At 39.4% G+C, this 27288-nt stretch overlaps 1 protein-coding gene across 1 annotated transcript in view; it reads right to left on the bottom strand.

The window, feature by feature from the left end:
* Positions 1–2483: 2483 nt before the first annotated feature.
* LOC140713713 (aryl hydrocarbon receptor repressor-like) overlaps positions 2484–27288 on the bottom strand; it is a 188081-nt gene continuing 163276 nt past the window's right edge. The window contains 6 exon segments of the mRNA XM_073024128.1: positions 2484–7721; positions 8776–8917; positions 9221–9327; positions 14617–14819; positions 17102–17229; positions 19294–19429. Coding sequence (XP_072880229.1) covers positions 6491–7721; positions 8776–8917; positions 9221–9327; positions 14617–14819; positions 17102–17229; positions 19294–19429 — 1947 coding nt within the window. The 3' untranslated portion in view covers positions 2484–6490.

Here is a 27288-nt window from a genome sequence, read left to right as displayed (position 1 = left end):
GAAACGAAGATAGGTGAAGGGGCAGGTAGTTTTGATGAAGCGGAGAGGCTACAGAAGGACTTAGATAGATCTGGAGAATGAGCAAAGAAGTGGCAGATGGAATACAGTGTTGGGAAGTGAATAGTCATGCACTTTGGTAGAAGAAATAAATGCATAGATTATTTTCTAAGTGGAGAGAAAATTCAAAACTCTGAGTTGCAAAGAGAGTTGGGAGTCCTCATGCAGGTTTCCCTAAAGGTTAATTTGCAGGTTGAGTTGGTGGTGAGGAAGGCAATTGCAATGTTAGCATTTATTTTGAAAGGACTAAAATATAAAAGCAAGTATGTAATGTTGAGGCTTTATAAAGCACTGGTGAGGCCTCATTTAGAGTATTGTGAGCAGTTTCAGGCCCCCTATCTAAGAAAGGATGTGCTGACATTGGAGAGGGTTCAAAGAAGGTCCATGAATATGTTTCTAGGATTGAAAGTCTTGTCATGTGAGGAGTTTTCAATAGCTCTGGCCTCTACTCACTGGAATTCAGAAGAATGAGGGGGATCTTATCGAAACCTATTGAATGTTGAAAGGCCTTGATAGAGTGGATGTGGAGAGGATGCTTCCTATGGTGGAGGAGTCTAAGACTAGAGGACATAGCCTCAGAATAGAGGGATGTCCATTTAGGACAGAGCTGAGGAGGAATTTCTTTAGCCAGAGAGTGGAGAATCTGTGGAATTTGTTGTCGCAGGCAGCTGTGGAAGCCCAGTGATTGGTTTTCCTTAAGGCAGAAAACCTTAAGAGGTTGGTAGATTATTGAATAATTGGAGCATGAAAGGATACAGAGAGAAAGCAGGAAATTGGACCTGAGAGGGACAATGGATCAGCCATGATGAAATAGTGGAGCAGATTCAATTGACCTAATGGTCTTATTCTGCTGCTATATCTTATGGTCTTAAATCTCTTGAGTAGGCTACAGAATAAAGGAAATACTTAAATAGATGCTGAGTTGCAGAAAGCACTTTGCTATGACCATGTGAATCTGACCAGGGTTTTACTCTGTCCCTCCCCACTTCCTGGAGAGTGGGCAAAGTGGGCACACTGCCAACTTAATGTTATGAACAGTCTCACAGGCATTCTAAAAACACTAGTACCAAATGCCCGCTGTGTTCCACCAGCATTTTGTGTGTGCTGCTTGAATTTCCAGCATCTACAGATTTCCTCGTGTTTGCACTATTACCAAATGTTTGTATTGCAGGAACAGATTATGATATGGGATTCTTCCCATCCTAAACAGTAAGTTTGGATTTTCTCTTAATAGATGCTGTATTCAGATCTCTGAATGGGATCTTAACTAATTCTCTTTTGACAGAGCTATACAGTAATTTGAGCTCCAGATAATCTGGGAAAATCACTTCAGCTGCCATTCAATTACATCATTGCTGATCCACAATTATTTCCATTTATCTGCCTTTGTTTCAGATCCTTTGACATCCTTTTCTAAACAGAATATATTGACTTTTCTTAAATGCTCCCTGTATCCTCCTCTCTTTTGGGTGAACATAGTATGCATATTAGATTTTGTAAAGCATTGAATGAGTGTCTGTCAGGTCAATGACAACTGAACTCTTTCTGAAACTCGCAGCATGTGAAGCCTATTAATGTCTGTAGAATGTTTGTTGACAGCTAGATTCTTTCTTAACTTGTGGTTATTGTTTATCTGTAAAATTTAATGAACTTTGAAAGCCCAGGGAATATAGTGTGTTGGGACATGAGGGAACGAAATGAAAACAAGTGAGCATTAAAATGCAAGTGTCTGTCTGGATTCAGGTTTATTATTAAATGTAAACATTAAGCCCAAACAATGTTGAGTCCAGATGTAAAGGAATAAGAACAATAGACCAAAGAGTTTGTTTGTCCCTTGATGACTGTGCTTGTGAACCTTGTGTATACATTGACCTGCTTTTCGAGATTTATTTTTTACTTCATTCGGGGCCAGAAATTGTGGTCGATGCCTAGAACCCAGGGGTAGTTTCCCAAACAAGTCAGAAATCAGAGTTCCCTGCCAGCAGCAACAATCAAGTGGTGACTAAGAATCATGAGGCCAGCATTCTTAGTGACTTGCTAGGTAGTATGTAGTGTGGTCTATTGGTGTTGCTTGTTTTATGATAGTTAATTCAGCTTAAGTTATTTTGTTCTGCTAGTATGCTTATTACCAAATCTCCTGGACACTCGAATTATTGGGTCTGATTAATGGAGTGAATTAATATAGTGAAGAAAATTGCACATTTCCATTACTTGTTTCTCATTTAAAATATACAAATTGCATTCTTTTCGAGTACATCTTTGCCATGACTGCAACATTCAATACTGCAGGATGGTTTAGAAGAGTGTGGACACATATCATTCTCATTTTTTGTGTACTTTCACTATTTTATTGCTATTTGCCGGCATGTGTTAATTGCATTGATAGAAGCAATTGCAAAGGTTTTGATAAAATATGTACATTTTTTATTCCAGGTATTTTTATAATACAATTTTCAATGTTTTGTAGCTATAAAGTAATAATTAATTACTCCAATATGGCAAAAACATAACCATCCTTCACTCTAGAGGATATTTGATTATTAAAAAACTGAAATGTTCCATATGTTTTTCTTGGTAAATCCACATTATCAGTAAAAAAAAATTAAGGCAAATATTCTTTTCTTAATTCCAAGTAACGAGATAATGAGATTAATATTGTAAACTCTTTTACACAGATGCTCCAAAATATTTTCAGTGGACAATAATTTCCATGAGCATCTGTAAAATAACGGTTGCATATATCTTTAAAACTCAAAATTAAAAGTATTTTATTTGCATGGGTTATCTTATACTTTCAATAAATTCTATAAATCCACATTTATAAGTGGAATTGAAGAGTCACAAAGATTGGGACAATATAGAACACAATAAGCTTACATTGATAAAAGCTGAAACAAACTTTCAGTTCTTTTTCATTGTCTTAGGAAGTTTGAAGATTTATTTATGACCTGTTGTCACTGTTCTACCATAAGATGTGTAGTAATCTCAGCATGGCAAGCTTTCGCAGCCTACAATGTGAAAATAATGAGATCAGCTGTTCCTTCAATGAGCTTAAGGGACAAAGTTCTCTGATATTCTGTGCAACTATTTAACAGTCTTCATCTAAGTGCACAGAGAAGGCCTTGATTTAACACAATTTCCACTAAATGATATAGATATAAAAATCCATAATCAAAATATCATAACAGCAGAAGGCATGCATGATATAACTTCCTTTTATTGTCCCTGATAAACCTGGAAACTAACCTTCATCTCAGCTTAGTATATAGAACTCTACTTCAAACAGTAGCTGAGCGTAAAACATGATTGAAAATTTGCAAAGGATCTGATACATCCACTGCAATAATCTCTAAAGTAATAGCAACTGGTACATTTTAGTGCAAAAATACTGCACTCTATAAAAGAGAAGAGGGGAACTGGCATGGAATAGAAGTTCAATCATAGCCGATGAACTGCCAAACATCGCTATCCCGCAGCAGTAAGTATTTTTATGAAGTTTCCCTTCAGGCGCATAATTGAAGCAGCCTGTACTTGCTCATTTCAATCAAATCAACCCAACATCATTTTTTGTTTCTATAGAAAGCAAACAAAAACATAGTATTAAGGATAATACATATCTGTAGAACCTAAATGATGTTGTAAATAAATAAGTGCTTTCTATACATTTTTGCTGTGTTTGCACTTAGTTATGAGAAATGAGCAGCAACATTGATAGCAAACTTCAGCAGTGAGTAAACATTGAATCAAAGATTATTCTCAACATTTTATTTTAATACTAGATGTAGTTGATGTTAGAAAAGTGAATTCGTTTTGCATTGTGATGGAAAATTTATGCAAAAATCAATGTCCAGGAAACAATGGGAAGGTACTGAAAATAAATGAGGAAAATTATGGCCCAAATTCCGCAGTTAGCAAAGAAGTAATGTAATGACCTCTGTATATATTTAATGATCTCAAAGGCATGGAAGTACTCTCAACAAACTTCTGTTCCTATCAGACACAAAGTCAAACTGAATTCTCAGGAACACCTAACTAGGTAGAAAAGAACCTATTTTAAGCTAATATTTTAAACATTCAGCAGTGTGCAAAATAAAGATTAAAATATACACTTATGTTAAAGTAAAAGCTAAAATATAATAAATTAAATAGTCAAAACTAATTTAACCAAATGTCACCATATTTTGATATTTTTTTTCCCTGAGGAAATTACAATCCACATCCATAAAATGTGTTTTGTGTTTTGGCCAAAAAACTCAGTGAGTAGTAAATATTGTTTAGAATGCTATTAAACACTCATTTAGGTATCATGCAAAAAAGTGTAATATTTAATAATATAAGAATGTTAGCGATAGAAGCTGGAGTCAGATATTAAACCTGTATCTTCATTCTATAAAAGCATGGCTGATTGTCGACCTCTTTCCTGTTACATAAGCCTTAGTATTCTTACTGAAACTAGTTTATAAGAATCTGAATTTCTTACCAATTCAATCTATTTCCTTTGGATTCCATTCCAAAGCTGCTCAGAGCTCCAGCCAGTGAAGAAAGGCTGAATTATGGATGTCTGCTTCAGGATTCCCACGTTAAGTTACACATGTGTGGAAACCTGTCATATTAATTTCAAGGTATAACTGAAACAAGCACCAATAAGTTTTACAATCATTATGCAAAACCAGGGCCTAGATTAATCTTTGTGAGGAAGTTGGATTGAAATACCATGGTGAGATCTCCATAATGAATAAAAAGTGTACCCTTTTACTTTTTATGAAATGTAATCAATCTTGCTGCATTTCAATGGACAAAATATTACTTTAAAACAAAACCCTAACTTCATTATTGCCTCAATATTTATTGTTAAAAATAATACTGACATTTGTATCTGTGTGGTATATATATATATGAAAATTGCATTAAGATATTAATCAATTGATAGAATATGGTCCTTCTATTTTATGCTGAAGTCAATTAATTGGAAAGGATTACTTTCTCATGATAAATTTTACTTGCCTTACCGGGGAATTTAAAGTGCTATTTAAATGCAAATTATTGCTGAAATCCTACATAGAAAAAGAGTGATGTTGCAGGAACACATGGCATTTGGATGGCATTGGATGCCAATTTTGGATCATCCTGTGTGCTAAACAAAGCCACTCTCAGAGCAGGATTAAGAGTAACACATGGACCAGAACAGGGAAGTTCAGTAGAAGTTTGCCCTTAAGTTCGTTAGAGAACCAGATGAGATTTTATGATAACTTGATCATTTCATGATCACTATTTCTGGTAATTTGAACTTGTGCATTTGAATTACCACTCGAGTAATAACATTAATGTATAGATGGACACTGTGATCCTGCACACCAGCTTGATGTAATCCATAAGGCCGTAAGATACAGGAGCAGAAATAGGCCATTTGGCCCATCAAGTCTTCCTTGCCATTTCATTATGGCTGATCCATTTTCCCTCTCAGCCCCAATCTCTTGCCTTCAGAAATCCAATAGATTGCTGCAACTCACCCCCAAACTCTGTCGTCCAATGCACTGATTTTAGCAAGAACTTGTATATGGTTAGTACCTTTTAATGGAGGAAATTATCCCAAGGCAAGATAACTAATCTCTTTTGTTCAATTTGATAGAATGGAAAGCTTTCTGCAGGTCGTGTACACTGGGCCATTTTTACATTGTAACAACTAAACGTTAAATAGAGACAAGTAGGCTTACAGTGCAATTCCTGATTGGTGCTGGATTTGTGGAGCAATACCGAGATAATTACAGTTTTGTCATTCTGAAGTGGTCCAGCTATTCCATTCTGACTGCAATTTTGTTATCATATGCTGGAAATCCATGCTCATAATTAAACCAGATCAGTTAAGACTGTAAAAATCTAACACTGATGGACATAAACCTTGATGTATGGATTTTGGGACAAAATATTATCAGTAGAGCACTGATTTTCTGTCTCAAGGATAAGAGCTGGAACTGAAGTATTTTTTAACCTGACTGGATTCCATTGTATTTTCACTAGTGGCTGTACCTTCAGAAGTTTGGTCCAAACCTCTTGAATTACCTATTTTTTTCTGCCCCACTCTCCTTTTTTAAGACACTTTTCAAGCATTGGTCATGCTGCTGTAATATGTGGCTCAACGTCAAATTCTGTCTGATAATATTTCTGTGATTGCTTTCAATTTAAGGCAAGTTCTCGTTATTTTGACTGCATCTTCCTTAAACAAAACCAAGCTTAAAAAAGCTGAACTTTACAATGATTCCTGTGTTCTAAGACTGAACTTCCACATGCAATATTATCTTAAGCAATATTTATAATAAAATTCTTTGACAAATTTGAAAAATAAACAGTGGAATGACATATCTGACTTTTAGGACCACAATCTTTAAACCAAGCACTTTTAAAATATGCGCAATGATTTCTTCTGTTTAAAAAATTACAAGTATGCATTTTGTGTAATCTTATGACTCAACGAATTGATCAAACAACTGGGCATATTTTTCTGCAAGCCTGCCTGTATGTTATGCAGATTATCACAAGACCAAGGAGGAGAAGGTGAGGGTTCTTGTTTGATGACTGTGTGAATTTGATCATGACGTTTGAACTGCAGTGGCACTTTATATTCATCCTGTCCTGGGCCCTTATCCTGGATAGTATGGCGAGGATAGTTGTGTGCTTGCAAACAGTCTGTGGGTTGATCACTGTGAGAGCAACAGGGATGCGTTGCTCTTTGTGGATTGAAGTGAACCATGTCCATTCCTTGCTTTGAAGGCCTACTGTGGTTGCAAGCACTGCCCACCATCCACACGCAACTGCCTTTAGCTGTGCTGGGTCCACACAATGGACTTGGCAGGAGAGTCTTCAGTTTCTCACAGGGTGACAACTGCTCTAGTGTGTTGGGGTCGCTCTTTAACTGCTGCTGTCCTGGAAGGTTCGCCACCATCTTCTTTCCCATTTCGCTGTCGACCCAGAGATGACTTGGAGAGTCGATAGCCCCCCCTAGCCCATTGTGCAGTTCCACATTGTACTCACTTTTGACCTGCACCCCATGGAACAAATCTGCACTATTACAGTACTCCATGGGAAAATCCCTTGACTTTTGACTAATGGGACTGCACATTGGTGTAACATCTTCCGATTTGCAGCTTTCAGCTTGGTAGCTCTCCATGTTAGCAGAGTGCAGGTCGAACAGCTGCCGCTGCTGCACCTTCTCTCCAACAGCCCGGAAGTTCTGGACTATGTTTTGGAAGCCTGAGGTCTGTGTTTTATCCCTGAGCTGAGGCTCAGAAAGCAGTCTGCTTCTGCCACAGAAGCTTTTAGCCAGTCGACCAGGATCATTGTTTGTTCTCCCCATGGGTTTCAGAGGCTGCAGATTTGACAGGCCTCTGCTGTATTCCGATACCCATAAGTCATCTGCAATAGAAACCTTTGCAGATCTGGGAAATGATGTGCAAAAGTTAAGGGGTTCGTTCTGGCTGACACCACCATCACTTCTAACGGGCTCATATTTCTCTTCTCTCCCTTCTTTCATTGGAGCCTGGTCATATAGTGGCTTTAATTGCAAAGGTATATCATTGCAGTTGCTGTACACAAACCCATTTGTGCTGCCTGATTGGTCAATGCTTGATTGGTTCCTTAGATGCTCTTCCTTGGATCTATCTGTGTCCCTGCGGGAAATCAGAATCATAAATATAGTATGCACGCAACATGTTGCTGTGCTATAAACAAGTTTTCAAGTACAGTTCCCAAATGTTTTAAATATTTGATATTAAAACCAGCATTCACTAACATTGGCCAAGGTAGCCACAACTATTAACCACTTTCATTAATGTCAGCTTTAGAGTTGCTTGTTCTAGAGTGTCTTAAAAGTGATACATTTCTGGGCTAGAAGTTGTTGGGCTTACTGTTTAACACCTTGTCAATGCATGAACACACAAGTAAATAAATAAGTCAGTAGCACCTCATTAATGTTGAATTACATGAATATTTAAACCAGCTAAATCCCTCTAGGTAGTGTAGTGTTACAAAACTGATGACAACATCTTTAGTAGAATAAATATGTCCCAGGGTGATCACAGAGGCATTATGAAAACAAAAACTGCTGCTGATCCACACAAGGAAAGCACATGACTAGAAGATTGACCATAAAGTTAGGTTTTAGGAAGCATGAAGCCTTCAGGGATACAGCAGAGAAATCGCCTCTTTGGCCCACCTGTATGCTGTCTGAGGAGAAGGCATTGGTGATTCAGTGACTTTGACTAGATAGGTTAGAAGGTAGTCCCATCAGGGCGTAAACTGGTGCTGACATAGCAAATGGTGTGGTCAATCACGTCAAAGGACTCAGACTGATTGACAATCACAATTACAATCAATATTTTCCTTGAGTAGAACTGTTTCTCTAGTGTTGGGATGACATACATTTAATTAGAGGGATTAAAAAGTGGAGATCAAGGTGAAATACAGACAGATTTGAGAAGTTACATGTACAACTAATTGCAGATTAGATTACATCCAGAAACAATAGGGCAAGTCCAAGAATTAAAAATAAATCCTTAGACCACGTGATCAAGGGAATAAATAATCAGATATGAAGAACATCTGTGCCCTTTTTAACTTTTTTTGATGTTTTTCTTGCTTGTTCAAACACTGAATAGAGTTAAAGAGGTATTATGACTTGGGAACAATTCCAAAAGAAACACTATTATTAAGTTGCTAGCTTACTTGAATTCCTCTTGAGGCACTGTGGCGTATTCTGCAGACTTGTTCCTATAGGGCAGATGGCCATTAGCTTGGAACCAGACCCACTGACCTTCTTTAGTGAGCACTCTGAAGACCGTGAGGCCATTTTCTCCAGTGTTCATCACTGTGGGAACATGAACATTTTGAAACAAACATGATCTCTGTCATTCTGTTCCACATTCTTGTACATAACAACTTGGAAAATGTTTGTTTGGTAGAGGGTGAAGCAGAAATTTACCTTGACAATGACAGCTGATACAGCGTTTTTAAAGTAGTACATTATTCAAGGTGATTTGCTGAAGGGATCATCATAGAAATATTTCAGAAGTGCTCGAGGAGCTAATGTCCAAGAGCTTGGTCAAAGAGGCAGGTTCTAGGGCATGCCTTTTAGAGGAAGGGACTCATGGAGGTTTAGGGGCAAACTTACTTCGGATTTGATTCTCTGCACGGCACAGGACATCCGTAAAGTGGAAATAATGGCAGCCAGATCTTGTTCGGTGCTCTGCGTCTGACCATCCTGCAATTGCTTTGCCCCTGGGCACATCACAAAGGGATACAAGTTACTTTGGAGTTATGCATTTCTCTGCTTAGACTGCATTTGACTGCGTGTTCATTTCTGAGCACTGCTCTTCAATAGCTGAAGCGGTGCTTGAAATATTTCCTTTTTATTTTTCACAGATTATAGCCAAATGAAAATGTCATTGAAAATAGTCTGTATTTCAAAAATCAGTTTTATTTTCATGGGTGAAGTAGGTGAGTTGGGGTCCTGAATCTCTCTAATCATGGATACAGATCTTCCAAGATGGGCACTAACCCTTTCAACTAAAAGCACTGTCTCCAAGAGACATGAAGTTCAAGATCTTTAGTTCGTGACTATGAGGAATCAATTCCCTTGACACTCCATGAGATTCAGGCATCCCAATTTCATATCAGGCATTTCATATTCCCTTGTGTACAGGTTCTGTAGACCCCTAGCTTTTGTAGAAGGTACTCTGTAAAGTCAGGCTCACAAATGAACAATGAACATCTGCTAAAAGTTCACTGGATGTAGTGTGAATGCTGCAAAACATTAAACTCTTTCAGACTTAAACAACCTGCATTTACACAGCACACTTAAGTCAATTAAAAAAACATCAGTCATAAACATAAAGTAGATGTCATTGTGATATGCTCGGAAAGACATCTGCGAGTCTATCAGGATCATTTAATATATCCGGTGCTCCCAGTGAGGACTCCTCTACATCGTTAAGATGCACCGTAGATTGGGGGACCACTTCATCATGCACTTTCGCTCTGTCTGCCTCAACAAACAGGACTTCCTGGTGACCACCCATTTTAATTCTACTTCCCATTCCCATTCCAACATGTCGGTCCATGGCCTCCTCTACTGCCACAATAAAGTCACTCTCAACTTGGTGAAGCAACACCTCATATTCAGTTTGGACACTGATTTCTCTAACCCACCAATTTATCCACCCTTCCCCCTTACCTCTTTTTCAATGTATCATTCACTTATCCCTTCTTGCTCCTCTTCTGCACATCACCTCCCTCTGGTGCCCCTCCTCCTTCCCTTTCTCAATGGCCCACACTCCTCTCCTATCAGATTCTCACTTATTCAGCCCTTTACCTCTTTCACATCTTCTCCCAGCTTCTCACTTTATCCCCCTCACCCACTCACCCACTTTTCCCCTCACCCGGATTCGCCTATCACCCGTCAGTTTGTACACTTCCCCCTACCCCCACCTCAGTACTCTAACTTCATCCCTCTTCCCTTCCAGTCCTGAAGAAGAGTCTTGGTCCAAAACATCAACTCTTTATTCCTCTCCATTGATGCTGCCTGACCTGCTGAGATTCTCCAGCATTTTCTGTGTGGCTGTAAAATAAAAGTGCTTACTCTACGGGTGAAAGAAGAATTCTGGTGAAAGCCAGATGAAAGAAGAATAATCAACAAACAAATTTTGACACTAGTCAGAAGAATGAGACATTATGGGAGATGAGCATAAATTTTGTGAAAGACGTTTTCAGAGAGCACCTTAAACAGCAAAGAGTTGTGTCTGAAACTAGTGTTTAGGACCCCTAGCAACTGCAGTGCAATGAAAATCACTGATGTGTTAGAAGCAAGGACCTTTCATTGTCCTCCCTTTACAGATGTTGCTGGCCTGCTCAGTATTTCCTCTTTTCATTTTAGATTCCCAACTGCTTTGGTTTGGCATGAGTAAGGTATAGCAGGAAATGACAAGAAACGAGGGCAAAATCCAGGTGGCACCGCTTTACTTAAGCTTATGTTGCCCATAAGGAAAGTGTACAAAATATCTCTGAGCAGAGTAATTGTTGGCTTGTGTAGTATTTCATTTTTGCTGTAACGTAAGTTTTTTATTTGTAGAGTTCCGGTTGTCAACAGCAGATGGTGATGTTGATCTTTGTACATTTGCTTGTGAAAAATGTTCCTTTGAAATAGTTTGACATGGCAAGGAAGTAGGGAACTTGGAATCAGAAACAAGGGGCTGAAGAATAGCAGATTAGGCTTGAAACATTGACCTTGGCATCATCTGTGAAGAGACAAGGTCATGTTATGTGTTTGGACCCTCTGCCAAAAGAAAATGCTGACTATGCTTTTGCCTGTCACGATTTTAACAAGAAGAATTTCTTCTGTGATTCTTTCGCCCACAGGACCATAAATCATATTTGAGCAGGAAAAGCCAGGAAGATGCAGGGATTCTTTAGAAAGCAGCCACTAAGTTGTTCATCAGGCAGCAAATACTGAGATACCCTTATTCAGTATTGTATTGTCTGCCCTTCCCACTCCCCACAACCTAGGCACACAGCTTGCCATAACCTGTGAGATAAGCCTGAACAGGCCATGAATCAGTCCCCAATAATTCTCATGGTGATAAGTGAGAGTGAGGAAGAAATGTGAAGATAGTTCATGGGTAGGGATTCAAGAAAAAAATGAGGTGGAAGTGGTATCTTAATTGGTCAGGGAGCCGGCCGACCTTTACCAAATCCTTGAAAAACAACTTTCAGTATTAACTACCATGTTTGCTAGTATCTGAGGTGGGTGATGGTAGGGGAGAGGGTTGGAGTGGGATGTTAGGAGGAGAAGGAGTGGGGAAAACGTTATTCCAGTAGCAGCAACTCTTCACAGACTAGAAATTGGACCAATTTGTCTATGTTTTTATCTGTAAGTTGTGTGCATAAGTGCCCTTTTGTTCTCATTAGTTCCCACCAGCAATCACTTCCAGGTCAATTAGCTCTCATTGGGAAATCGGCCCGGGTGCTGCCTTGCACGATTCCCTCTCAGGAGCAAATCTTGTTCTGTGGCTGTCGTGAAGCTTCGGGGCATAGTATTGTACAGCAGCCATGCTGAGCTTCATAAGCTGAATTAGTGCAGAAGAATACTACCTACAGCTTTTTAAAGAAAATTAATTACACTAAAGGGAACAAAATGATGGAGACATGCAAAGAGACTAGAGTGGAAGGATTCCTAGTTAATTCACAGACTCCCTTTTCAGTGCTCACATGTAGCAGCATCACTGTGTCCATGTGATAATCGCAGCAGTTCCATACATCTCTAGTGCAGACTGGCCAGTAACCCCACAGAGATGTGGGGCCACTCTTTGCACAGGACTGAACCAGTGGACTGGACTGCATGCTTTCTGTTTCCCCTCACCTCTCTGGCAGCATTTTTCTTCACGGTTCTGAGGCTGCCATGGAGAGAGGCTCTTTAAAGTCTGACCACCTCCTTGGAGTTTACTGCAGCAGTAATATGATGGTTGTGAGCCTATAAATTAGTTTGCAAATTTTAATGCAATATTGCCCAATCCTTTCAAGACATTCAAGTGGGTGATCGTACTATACACACTGAGAGTGATCTCCAGTCTCTCAGCATACATACTTTCAAGTATTCTGATGCAAGAATTATTATAACTATTGTGTTCATTCTATTTCTGATTGCTATATCCAAAAAATTTTGTTACAAATATGTTGCCTTCATTCTACTGAGCATGAGGTTCTGAGGCTTGGGTCAATAATCCAGACAGCCGTCATTTAAATTCAAACACACTATTCTGAGAATTCAAATTTACTTTTTAAAAAAATCAGAAAATAAAAAAAAAATGCTGAAATCAGCAAAGGTGTCACTGGGCTTCTGGCTCCATCTAAAAAGGGCCTCCAAATCCCAACACCTGGGCATCCTGATAAAGAGCACCTTAGAACCTTTTGTAGAATGCCCGTGCTCGAACAGATTTTGAGACAAAACTTTTTATTGCCTTCAGCTCTTAGCTTCAGATTTTTATCAAACTAAACTCAAATGGTTCTCATGCAATGTGAATTAATGTCCTCCAGATCAACACACACAAAATGCTGGAGGAACTCAACAGGTCAGATGGCATCTATGGCGGGAAATGAAGAGTTGACATTTTAGGACAGGAACCTTCAGGACTGGAAAGAAAGGGGGCAGAAGACAGAATAATAGGATTGGGGGAGGGGAGGAGCACAAACTGGTTGGAGATAGGTGTATCCAGGTGAAGGGGGAAAGTAGGTAGGTGGGAGCAATTGGCAATGATGTCAGGAGCTAGGAGGTGATAGGTAGAAGATGGAAAGGGCTGAACAACATGGAATCTGATAGGAGATGACAGTAGACTGTGGAATAAAGGGAAAGAGGTAGAAAACAAAAAGGAAGAAAGTGTGGGTGATGGGCAGATTGTAAGAGCAGGGGAGAGGAAAGAGAAGGGGTAAAGGGGCCAGATGAATAATGAAAAATAAAAGGGGGGGTGTTAGAAGGGAGAGGTTACTGGAAATTAGAGAAATCGGTGTTGACGTTGTCAGGTTGGAAACCACCATGACAGAATATGAGGTGCTGTTCCTCCCTCAACCATACTAAGTATTACAACTGTGTAAAATTAAGTACTACAACTAAGTGTTACGCTTGCCTCCACTTCTTCTCCCTCACCACTAATCAGGGGCCTAAACAATCCTTCCATGAGGGACAGCACTTCCCATATGAATCCAACTGTTGTGTCTGCATATTCTCAGATTACTAGTTTAGTTATGTAATCACTACGTAACTGTACCCTAGTTAACTCTGCTAATTGCTCACCAGATTCATGTGAACCTAAGCCTTTTTGTGGATCTTCTTGTAAAATAAAACTACAGCGTTTTTCAGATTAGAATTATTACTTAGTGATACAGCACAGAGTAGACTCTTCTGACCTTTCGAGACCTGAAACCCCAGAGACCCGCGATAACCCTGATTAACCCTAACCCAATCACAATGACCAATTGACCTACCCGGTCCGTCTTGGGGCTGTGGGAGAAAACCCATGTTCTCCACAGCGTGGACATACAATATTGGAATTGAACTCTGAACTCTGACGCCTCAAGCTGTAATAGCGTTGCACTAACAACTATGCTACGGTGGTGCCCACGGTGCTGTTTTATTTCTTTATTAAATGAGTAGTGGCAGATATCAAGTATATTTACACATGCAGCCGAGTTACCTGCATTGTGTGCGTGCCTATTTCTATGAGACCCGTCTAAATGATCACAAACACTGAAAACAATTTCTGATCTGAGATGCTTACTTTATTATCTAAAATCTGTTTCATAGAATTATTGATTTATTATGTACAGAAGCAGGCCATTTGGTTAACCAGGTTTGTACTAGTTCTTTGAAATAGCTATTCAATGAGCCCCACTTCTGTGGATTTCTTGCAAAAGCCTGAAACCTTTTCCTTTTCTTATGTGTGTCGAACGGCCTTTTGAAAATGACCTGTGAATCTGGTTCCACCACCATTTCCAGATGGCTGGGGCTTTGCTACTTACTTTGCACCGAGTGTCATGGGGCTGAGGTCAAGCCTGTGTTTGGTCTTCAGGAGCAAGCTTTTCAGCTTCATTTCACCAATGGATGGGAGCAGCAGAGGCATGGCAATACAAAACAAGCCCAACTGTGGTGGAAGGGCAGCGCCAGACTTATCTTTCTTCCTCTGTCCCTGCAGGTACTTCAGTCTGCCTTGGAACTGCATCGTCTGTTGTGAGGAGGGGTGATGGGCAGATGGAGTGGTGAAGGAAGGAAAAATCAAAAAATGTTAATGAACCATGATGAAATGCTGGAACAAACACAATGGACCAAATGGCCTAATTTTCCTGCTATAGCGTATGGTCTTATACAAAACGTGAAATCTAATAACAAATAAAATTAAGAGGAAACTAGGCATGTAGTCCCTTGAAAGAAGAAAATTAAGGATGATTGAAAAGAAATGTTTGAAAAAAAACTTGATCAGTCGATAGAAAAAAGAATCAGAATCAGATTTACTATCACCGTCATATGATGTGAACCATTTATTTTGTGGCAGCAGAACAGTGCAAAGACACAAAATCACTGTAAGTTACAAAAAAAAGGAACGATGTGGTAGTGTTCATCAGTTATTGGACCATTCAGAAACCTGACGGCAGAGAGGAAAAAATTGTTCCTAATTCATCGAGTTTGTGTCTTCAGGGGTCTGTACCTTCACCTTGATAGCAGTATTTGGAAGACAGCACTTTGCAAATTGTGAACATTCAATCTGATGGATGCTACCTTCTTGAAGAACCACTTCTTGGAGATGTCTGTGATGGTGGAGAGCATTGTGCCCGTGAATTGTCAGAGAATGAAGGAACTATCTCTGATAATGAAAACCAAAGGGTGAGGGCAAATTTGAAAATTATAGTTGGGTTGGTGAGTAATGATGTAAAGAAGGGTTTCTTCATGCAAAAGTTAGTGGCCCTCTTGAACTCCATAAAGGTGTGTCTTTCAAAATAGAGATCAACAGATTTTATTGAATGAAAACATCATGGATTGCGGAAGTACAGCAGGAAGGGAAAAATAATATACAGACCATCTATGATATAATCAAACAATAGGTGACCTACAAGGAGCATACTGGAGAGAGAAAAGAAAGAAGTGAAGTTGAGGCTGGAGGAAGAACCAGACAGAGTGAAGATGGCAAAATCCAAGTGTAAGAGGTGCATAGGAGAGAGAATTATGTTGAAGAAAAACTGGAAAAATTTGCTAGCAAGTATCAAAAGTCCTAAAGTGATTAGATAGAAAATCACTGCTCTATTAAACTAGGACATTTAACTAAACTGGATAGAGGAAGTGTTATATGTTTAATACTATCTCCACAAGAGTTTTCCACCACCTGGTTATAATGTGGAGCCTCTCCATAAGTTAATTAATGAACCTTGCCTCAAGTAATCCATGTGGTTACCTGAGGCAAAGATCATTACTGTACTTACAGAGAAGGTAATTGCTGGATAGGAATGGAACATCATCATGATGGTAAGATTAAGAAGGCCTAACATGAGGCCCATGCGGAGCATATACGTGTGTGTATGAGCTGAACTGATCAGCTTATGTCTGTGCAGTACAGTTTGCTTTAACGTCTAACCAATATCCTTCACCAACGTTTCATTGCCACTGCTGGGCTTGTGAGCTAGCAATAACGATTTCAAAGATCAGAAGAATTAGCATTATTTGTCACACACATGCCAAGGCATACAATGAAATGCATAGTTTGCATCAAATCAAATCAGTGAGGACTATGCTGGGCTGTCCAAAATTGTCAGCACGCTTCTGACATAGCATGCCCTCAACTCTCTGCGCGAACTCGTGTGTCTTTGGAATAAAGGAGGAATGTGGAGCACACGGTGCAAACCCACATAGTCACGGGGAGAAGGTACAAACTCCTTACAAATCCCAATTGTCAGCTGGCTGCTGTAAGGCATTGCGCTAACTGCTACACTGCCGTGTCACCTCAGTGGTCATTACTTGTTGATATAAGTTGGAGGTACTCTGCAAAATGTATTCAGCAGCATGCATATTGTATGATGCACGTCCTCCCCAACCATTAATCAGCTAACCTTAAGCAACATCACTATCACAGACAGACCAGCCTGCAGTGCTAGTGAAAATGCTGCACTCCCAATACTAACTCTGTGGGAGCTGTGGTGGCAGTGGGAAGGAACTGTTTTATAAAACCTACAAAATCTAATTGTTATTAAATAAATACAAGATGATCTGTTGGTTTGAAGAATTGCAATTTTGGATTTATTATATTTTTTCAAGCGATAATTTAATGTAGGGAAAAGGGCTCCTTTGTGCAATTATATTTGGTTTGTGAGACTTCAGTTGGATCTGACACATGCAACTGAAAACTCTCCATCACAGTATCTATTGCAGGCTCTCAATATTAATTTCACCATTTCTATCTGAAATCATTTGTTGGTGGACTTTCCTTCTCTTGCAATTCGTCCTCAGCCGTTTACCTACCAGGAATCCTGAAGTGCTGTCCAGTAAGCAACGGACTCGGATGACAAAATAACGGTTTAGGAATGGAGAAAATTCCGGTGGCAGAAGTTTTGGGTCGTAAACTTTGAAAGAACTCAGATTCTCTTCACCTAAAATTGGACGAAAGCACTATTACACAACTCGCACCAAAAGCACAGAATCAGGCTCTTTGGCCCATCACATTAATTTTGGCCTTTTTACCTCTTTATCCGCTTCCTTATTGAGATTGTGTCCTTCTGTGCCTCGTCTAAATCTGTCTAAATGCCTTCTCAATGTAGTAATTGTATTTGATTCCACCACCTCCTCTGCCAGCATTCAATCATTATCTCAGTATTCCTTCAGGTGCGCTTTAAAATGCCTTGGTCTTTCTTACCTTAAACCCATTCTTTTTGTGTTTTTAATGCTTCTGATATTTCAAGCAATAAAACAATAAGCTCAACAATAGGAACTATCAGCTCATTTCCCTATTTTAATGTTATGTAGTGCATTGTCAGTCTTTCAGAACACCCCAAAATGCCTTATGTCAAATGAGTCACAATCACTTTCGACTAGTGACTGAACAGCAACTATTTTGCATGCAGGAAATGCGATTAATTTTAGTTGTGTAGCTTGAGGGAAGAAAGTTGGAGTAACAATTCCCTCCAGCCCATTTCAATTAGACCTGCAGGATCTTTACCATCAAGCTCTATCCTCAGGTAAATTCCAATTTAATAACCCATCAGAAGCCTAGGGTCTCCACTAAGCAGTATTCATAAAATGCTATAATGAGGTGTCTGTTAGATTTAGGTCACATGTCCTGAAGTGGCGTTTGATCTCAAGATCTCCTGACCTAGATATAAAATCAATTGAGCCAAAATGACCCTCAATATTGTTGAGACTATGATCAAATTCACTAAAGAAACACTGAAGCTGGTGATATAGAAGTCTTTAGTCATTATATCAAGCATGCATCATTCTGGAGACAGTCTTGGTAAAGGCTCACAAACCCAAAGGTATATCACAATTTTATACTCTTAAGATCAAAGATAAAGTTGGTGATGCAACACAATTTCAATAGTTATAATGACATCATTTCCTTCAATATTTTGGGTTGAGAATGCTTCCTTTGCATTATGTATCTACAGTAACAGATGCCTCTGAATGTTCAATCACCTTTGTCACAAAAGAGTTCACACAAATAGTCTAAAAGCTTCTGGGAACAGAAGTCCCAGACACCCGAAATTAAAGTTGTCAGGGCTGTCTCATAAGTACACAAAAACTATTGATTGCCTACACCATGTCTGATATGTTAAGTGACAACGTCCATCTGGTTTGCCAGCTCCAACTGTCACAATGGTGCAAATAACTTAGCAATGTTGCCTGGTTTGAAGCCAGCCAATTAACATAACCCCATTGTCTGAACACTTGGCTATTGCATATGGAATCTCTTAGTCTGTGGAGGAGCTTGTGCTTTTAACTTCAATTTACTGCTTGGAATTTACTAAAAACTGAAGGCTAATTGCAAGCTTCCTGAACTTATTTACATTTACAATATGAAATGAAACATGGTTCTTGTTTGAATTAATACCTGAATACTCTAGAATATCCAAAATGCTCTGTAACAAATATATTTTAAGTCCCAAAGAAGTTGTAGGTTTTTACCTTCATCATCTACCACATCTCATCTCCTCCCATCCCCAAACACTAATCATAGTAATCAATACTGCATTTAACCTGTCTGTAGTTTGTAGGCAAAATCTTTGTACCAGCCTTCAAAATAAACAAATTAAAACATAACCCTACCACTGCATGCTAATTTGACTGAGTGAGGTAGCAAATGAGCAATAGGGAATCAACCGACCATTGGACATCCTCTTTCCATGCAAAACCAATGCAAGTGAGTATCAGGAAGAAAATATATGTCACAGTAACTCATCACATCCAGTGGGCCTCCTATTGAAGAACTTCAAGCCTGAGATAACATTGAACTACACTTGGTTCCATTCCATTCTTTCTGTGGACTCTTAACGTCAGCTGAAATAATCTATATGCTTGTCAAAATGTGCTATGAAGAACAAATGCATCATGCAGTCACGCAATTACAAACTACTATTTTAGTGTGACTGTAAATTTCAAGGGATGCCCATTGTACTTGACTGTACACTACGAGAAGGAAATAGTTTGAATATACTCACTATTAGTTCCCTGGCCTGAAGGATCGTGCCCAGATATCTGCTGTGGTGGATTCATAGCCCAGTGTAGCTGCCTCTGGAACTCCTGTCGATCATCAACATGGATGAAGTCGTACATGCTCTGGTGCATCATATCAGTCTACAGAAATAAAGATAGGAAAGGTACAAGGAGCTAGCATTAATTAACAGAAAGCGGGTTTTGGGTTAATGGTGGTGTATAGTAGATGAAATTCCTCTTGTGACGGTAAAGATATGACAGGGTGGAGAAGATATACCAGGTACTGTAGTCAAAGTAAAGCTGAACAATATCAGACAACACACACAAAATGCTGGTGGAACACAACAGGCCAGGCAGCATCTATAGGGAGAAGCACTGTCGACGTTTCGGGCCGAGAGTCTTCTCCTTATAGATGCTGCCTGGCCTGCTGTGTTCCACCAACATTTTGTGTGTGTTGTTTGAATTTCCAGCATCTGCAGATTTCCTCGTGTTTGAACAATATCAGCATTGTTCCTGGTTTTCTGCAAGAGAGCCTTCACTGTTCATTTAGCCAATGAGAAATAAACGTTTTCTCTCAGCAGAAGAGTCAACAGCTAGGGGCAGACTTAAAGTGGTGGAAGGATTAAATGAGAGATGAAGGAAAAATGGTGATTGGGTGGGAGTCTGGAACTCACTACAGGAAAACATTGTAGAAAGAACACAGGCAGCCAAAGCAGAGTCTTTGAATATTTTTTAAGGCAGAGGTGGATAGATTCCTGAGTTAAACAGAAGAGTAAAATTGAAGTTGCTGTTCTGTTTTGTAAATCTAGAAACTAATTGAAAGAAAAACATAGAACCTAGGATAAATGTGTCTTCTTCATTTTACTTTAGTGAGGCACGCATATATGACATGGTGATGAGATGACGTATGCCACTCATGTACGTTGTACATATAACCTATAAAGAATTATGTAAACAATCAAAGAATGCTTAATCAGACAATTTTACTCAAATATTACTGAAATATTGAATATACTATAGTTACAGTCAGATCAGCCCTGGGCTTATTGAATATTGCAGTGGGTTTGGATGTTGTTGGTCTATTTCTGCTCCTAATACATACGTACAAATGTAAATTGGTGATGGCAGTATTCCTGCGTACCTGTTTCCCATTTTGTTCTTGAACATGGACACTGTAAATTAGGGAAGTGCTGCCAAAAAAGTGTTGGCAATGTGCTGCAGCACTTCCTGAAGATAATACACACGTGGTTAGCATGCAGTGATGGTAGAGGGAGTGCATATGCAGGTCTGGTTTGGCTTGTTTCAAGGATAATATAACAACAGCACAATGCTTTCCTTACTTAGTGCATGCTGTAAGCGTATGTTAGGATGCACTGTGTGGTTTTTAATGCAAGTGTGGTGAGAGTAAGACAGTCTCAGTGTTGGATATGACCCTGACAGTACACCACAGCTCATGCTATGAACAAGATGAACAAACACATCCCTTTGTAGGAATGCCACTAGCCTACTCGTGTCCCTCTTTGCCACACTTTGTGTGCTAACGTTACATGGTCCGAATGGTGTGGACTGAATGTTGGAGAATTATATTCTGGTGTGCAATGTTCACTTCTGAACATTGGCTAATGGTGATATATTGATGCCCGTTATATTGTGTACTTTAGGGGTTGGTGATTCATATTCTGGTGTGTACTTCCTGGTTTACTCTGGGTGCTGGTGATTATATATTGGTACACACCATATGGTGTACACTGGATGATGACCAGTTATGGAGACGCAAGAGACTGTTGATGCTGGAATATGACAAAACAAACAAAATGCTTGAGGAACTCAGATGGTCAGGCAGCATGTGTGGAGGGAAATGAACAGATGACATTTTGGGTTGGAGCTCTTCATCTGGATCAATGAACCCAAAACACCCCTCCATTTCCTTCCATATATGTTGCCTGACCCATTGAGTCCTGTTGTGTACTTAATACTTCAGCAATATTTGAGTGATTTGTAAATATATTTTTTGATTAAGCATTCTTGTTCATTTAAATAATTCATTATGGGTTATACGTGAAAATAAGTGAACTGCACACGCCATTCCACCACACGTCTTATCTGTGCACCCGGCTTAATGTAAATATGAAGTTAGACTCGCATTCCTGGCTCTCTTGTTTTCCTTTCGATTAGTTTTTGTGTTTTGGAGTTACAAAACTTAAGTTCCTCTGGTGTCTTGTTTGTTGCTTGTGATTCATATCTAGCGTTCTTCATAGTGTGTTTAATAGTGTTCTTCATAGTGTGTTCAATAGTGTTCTTCATAGTGTGTTCAATAGTGTTCTTCATAGTGCGTTTAATAGTGTTCTTCATAGTGTTTTCAATAGTGTTCTTCAATAGTGAGTTATGCTTAATAGTGGTGACTTACATACTGATGTGTGCTAATTGCTAGGAATGCAGCTACTAGTGAATACTAGATGACAGTGTGTTGACTGGAAGGGGAATAGTGATCAAATTATATGATGTGGTTTGTATACTTGTGTATCTGGTATTCACAAAGTGACAGTGATTTACTACTGGAATCCAATGTAAAGTTTCACACCTGGCTCATACTCATCTTCAGTTTGCAGCCGGTGTTGGGTCACTAGGATGAGCATTATATCTTCAGCAGGAGATATAAAGACTGTAAGATCAATCTGCCAGGCCAGTAACTGATTACTGAGCCTAGTAGCAGAGGGTTGAGTTTAGATTGCCTTACTTATGATCTGATTGAATAAAGGACTGGAATGTAGGAAAACAAGAAAAGATTAAAAATTAGCATTACTGTATTAACAAATTCCATTCTGGTTAAAGAACGATGTATTTGAGGAAGCAAAACTATGAGTAATTGTTGCCCTTATTGTAAGATCCTCTCTGTTTATTATGTTCATTAAACATATCTCATCTGTTGGGTGAAATAAAAAGCTTGCATTTGTATGGCAGATTTTACAACTTCAATCCATTTCAAAATGATGCAAATTGCATTACATGTCATTGGGAAGATTGTCACATTGTAAGGTGGGAAGCACTGCACTCAACTTGTTCAGAAAAATAATGAAGAGATGACAAGAAATTTGCAATAAATATTTGACAGAGAAATTCGTTGACGAACACTAGATTATCATTTACATCCACCTAAGGCACCTAGACTTATGGGTTCCTCTTCCAAGAAAAAGATGAAATCAATAATCACCTAGGTCATCAAAAATAGTGGTGAAATATACCAGACTATCACATGTAAAAAAAAAGCAGCATGAGCTGTCTCCAGGCTTTGTGTAAGCAGCAGCTGCGGCTTCCTCTTCTGATTAACTATACTTTGCAATAGACTAAAACTTAATAAAACTTGGATTTCCACACCCCCCTCCTCACTGACAGGAATGCTTTGGGTGACATGGCTGTCTGAAATAGTTATCATTTCCATATTTTCCAGAGCAGAGGCACGCTATGGGCTGAATAACAGAAAACAACGACTGAACATTTGTACATGAATGCCACAAGTAGCCAACACTTGATATACATCACAGAGCATTGCAGCTGGCATATCAAATGTCCATTGCATGAGACCAGCCTGTTGAAAAGGAGTCTGCACTGTTTCTCCTGGCACAAGCAATTTTTTAAGCAAAGGGTGTAATTATAAGTAACCTCCTGCAATTCCCTAATATAACCTTGCCTTCATCTTATATGTATTTCGTTGAGGTGAACCAAAAATTAGCCCTTTTACGCTAGATTAATAGTTACTGCACTGCGGTCACAGCCAGTGCTGAACCATTCAAATTCCAGCCTTTATCCAAAAGAACTGAATGTATCTTTCCTGCTTCAGCTCTGAGACGTCTTGTGCTTTACTATCCCAAGATAAATCCAGTAGCAAAAGTGCATCTTTGTCATTGAATATATCCACACCTGTCTTCTCCAATGCACACTGATCAGTCTGTATTTATCTTCCTTCTGCAAACAGGAAATCATCCAGTGTTCTGCTGACTAAACCCAAACCCCTTGCCAAATCCTGTTCACCCATTATCCTGGTATTGACTCCATGGTTTAAGAGGATTCTCATCGTTATTTTCAAATCCCTCCATGACCTCAACACTGCTAGTTCCTTTAGACCTCCATCCCTCGGAGCTTCCAGATTCCCAAACTCAGGAAGCTGGTCTCTTACACTCTGTAGCTTGCTGTCTCCCTTTCCTCCTTTAACATGCTTCTTAAACCCTAACTTTTACAAGATTTTGACCCTCTACAATCCTATTCTCTTTGGTGGTTTAGTGACAAATTTTAAATAACACTCAATAGGTAGGTCAGCCTCTGTAGAATATGAAACAGAGGTAACATTTCAGTTCTGACATCGGGTCTTTGCCCTGAAACACTAACTTTATTACCATTTCTATGAATGCCGCTTGACTTTCTGAGTATTTCTAGCATTTTCTGTTTTTATTTCATCTTTTTTATTTTATTTTGCCGCTGTCAAATTCTTTTCGATAAACCTCTTGTGAGGCCCTTGGGTTTTTTCCAATACTAAATACACGATAGAAAGAAACATTTAATTTTCAGAAGGACACCAGATTCCTGTAAATGCTACATTCCACTTGTACTTAACTGGCCCCAGGATTACCAGCAATCCTTCAAGAGGGAAGTTCATACCATATACTGACATTACTTTGTTTAACTCCAACATTAACAATGGAAGTGTTGGAATCCATCTGGCTTTCTACCCATTTCCTCTCCTATTAATCTCACCCTGGAAAATGTAAAATACATCATCACTATGGTTTGGTCAATTTTAAAAATCTCTTACCTATTTCTCACAGAGGCACAGATGGCTATGGATTATGCCCTCAGTGCATCTGGGTGATTTTGGATATCTTCTCTTAGTAGGGCCAGGTGATGTAAAAATACCTCATCTGTGGGGTCGATTTAATTTTAAATCACTAACCTTATGATGTCCAGATGAGTTTAAATACATCCTCTTACTGGATGTAGGTGTTGTAAAATATGCCTGCATTAACATGTGATGTATTTAATCACTTGGGCATCCTTGTATACCTCTGCCATCAAATAAACCTGATGCAGTTTTAGATCTCTCTATTTTTCTGTGCCTCACCCAGAAAGTTACCACATTAGGAACTCACCATTGCATATAACTTACACTAGTAACGAGGAATGGGCTAATAAGTTGCCTGAGGTTGTGTAATTGCCAAGGCAGTTGATCAACTCAGTACTTGGGAATGTAAAATGCACTACAGCAACGTCAAGGTGCAGATCAAAAACAATGGAATACAAGGTTGAACTTGAGCATTTGACGATTATATGCCAGTGCATGGAATCATTGGGTTAACACTTGCAATTTGAAGAAAGGAACAATGGAAACTGCAGGCACAACTCCAGTCCAGTTACATCAGGACTCTTAGAGTCAAAGTTCAAAGTGCATTTTATTATCAAAGTATGTATACTCTATACAACTTAGAGATTCACCTCCTTACAGGCAGCCATGAAACAAAGGACCCCAGTAGAACCCATTAAAAATGAAAGAAGACAGTCAAATACTCAACGTGCAGAAAGAAAAAAAACTGTGGAAACAATAAAACAGCATTAAGAAATGGAGTTCACAATACTAGGCATCACTGCAGCTGATTCAGAAGACCACTAGTTGCAGGGCACACCCTCAATCCAGCTTAGAATCGAGCAATCTCACAGAGCAGAGAGCCAAGCAGGCCCATCTCTCGCCTCCGACCATTTCAATCTGGCTCAGTGCGGAAATCGTCCAGACCTCCGGTCGTTCCTTGCCCACTGGCTCAGGCTCTGATACAGTCAGTAGCCAGCCTTTTCAATTTGCTCGGCTCTTAAATTGTTCAAATCTTGGGTCCTTCCTAGCTTCACATCTTTTTTGCAGCATCTATGATAAAGTGCAGGGCTCTTTCCATTCACCCATAGAACTAATGGAAGTGTTCCTCAGGGGAAACAGTACAGTGAAAGTTGAACGCATGGGCCCAATTCTGTCTACCCAAATGAAGTCAAAGAGAGAACCTCACTGATAGAAATTGTCACAGATGGTGAGCGACATAGATCCTATGCAGACAACCAAAAAATATTTAACTTGGTGAGTTAATGGAGACGGCTGAATCACTTTAACCCAGCACTAATTTGCAATGAGAAAACCAAGGCCAAGCAAGATCTATACAAGTGGTTAAACAGTGGCCTTGATGAACCTGTCACAAGATTGTAACTCTGGCACTGTTCTGAATGAGTGCAGTGAGGCAAAGCCATGTGTAGCTGAAGAGATAAACAGATTTGAAAGTGTGTATAAAATAGCATATCAATGGAGATGGCTTCTGAAAATGCCAGGATGTTTGGCTAGTAGATAACAGATGGGCAAATGGCAGTAGCAAGTGTAGGAGCTTTGTTGTTGCGCCTGACTTGCTTAAATAAAAGTAGTATAAAAGTCATGGTGGGCAGCAAATGCCGCTGCTGGTATATCGGAGATCACCTCACAGACACACTAACAACATGAACTAACTAACAATTGTAGAAGGAAGGGTACAGAGCGTCAATGTCCAAATAAAGGACACAGGTTGCAAGGAAGAATCATATCAGCCAAGTGGGTTCCCCAAGAAAGGATAATACTGACAAGATCAAACTTCAGAGAAGAACTCTCTATGGTACTGAGGCTAGTAAACCACAGGAAGAGCAAATCTGAAGCAGTAGCAATTCCACTGTGGAATCAATAGGAAAGGTAGCATTTTTAAAGTGAAATTAAAAATGTAATGTCCACTCTATCAGTGTAAACTTTTACACAGCTGATGACTGCTCTATCATGAGTAGAAGTATGTTTATCATTATACAGAGGTCATCCCTATTCTTTCTTTATTTCCATTCCCCACTGTTACAGTCCATCCTTTATCAATAGCTGATAGAATGGAGTTAGTACATGTTATGGCCCACTAGAGATCTGTCCTGATATTGGACCATGCAAATAAGTGTTGAGCAAAATACAAAATACCGAGAGAATTTGAAGAATGATTTGAAGAACATCTTCAGAATGGGCACTATGTAACCATGTCTAAACAAGCTTCTGGAACAATATGAAGAGGCACTGACAGACCCCCCTATTGGTATTAAGGGGCACAAGGACTAAATACCGATTCAGGTGCACCACTCCATGTGTAGAAATGTCCACAAGGCCATCGCAGTAAGCCCACATGGACTCCTGGAGAGACAATGATGATGGTGGACACTCATTCAAAGTAAATTGTGATAAAGCATGTAGGACATCAAATGTACAAGAGAATAATTTAGATCCATGCTTGCAATGCATGGTCTTCACAAGGATGGGTAATGGATAAAGGTCCACAGTTTAAGTTTGTTTTAGTTTGAGGAAACTGTAACACAAAATAGACTGAAATATTGTCTCACAAATTAACATGAAATAGGGAAGCAGGTAGGTCAGTATAGAAAGTGGAGGAGTTACTGATATAGCAAATCTAGGGAAGAGAAGTAAATATTACGATGAAATGTTAACTCACAACTTTTCTTCTGAGCAATAGCTTGAAGCCACACTCGACTACAAGGCACACACCTGGAGAAGTGCTGATGCACAGAAGACTCAGCACGCACCTGAGTAAAAACTCATTTCAATCTGGAAGGAAAGGCAGCTAAAATATCACACCACATGCAGTGAAGGAAGGGATTGGCATTATGTGATGAGATTTGGCTGCTGACACTTCCAGCAGGTCAGAAGTAGGAAAATGAGATATCGCAGCAGTTATCTTGTAAGAGTTAGTGAGAGGGTCAGCAAAGATCTTGAGGAGCACAGCAGAAATATTCAAGAGAATAATGATAAAGGTTGTGTGCCAACGTCGCAAGAATACTGAACAAGGTTAAAAAATAGGAAAACTACAGTTGTCGAAGAGTCAATGCAAAACACAGCTAAAAGTCGGGAAGTGACTCCCTCAATGAATCCAGAGACAGAAGCCACATCACGAAAATCTGTA

The sequence above is a fragment of the Hemitrygon akajei genome, chromosome 20, assembly GCF_048418815.1.
Source record: "Hemitrygon akajei chromosome 20, sHemAka1.3, whole genome shotgun sequence".
Classification (NCBI taxonomy): Eukaryota; Metazoa; Chordata; class Chondrichthyes; order Myliobatiformes; family Dasyatidae; genus Hemitrygon; species Hemitrygon akajei.
This window is presented reverse-complemented; position numbering and strand designations above follow the sequence as displayed.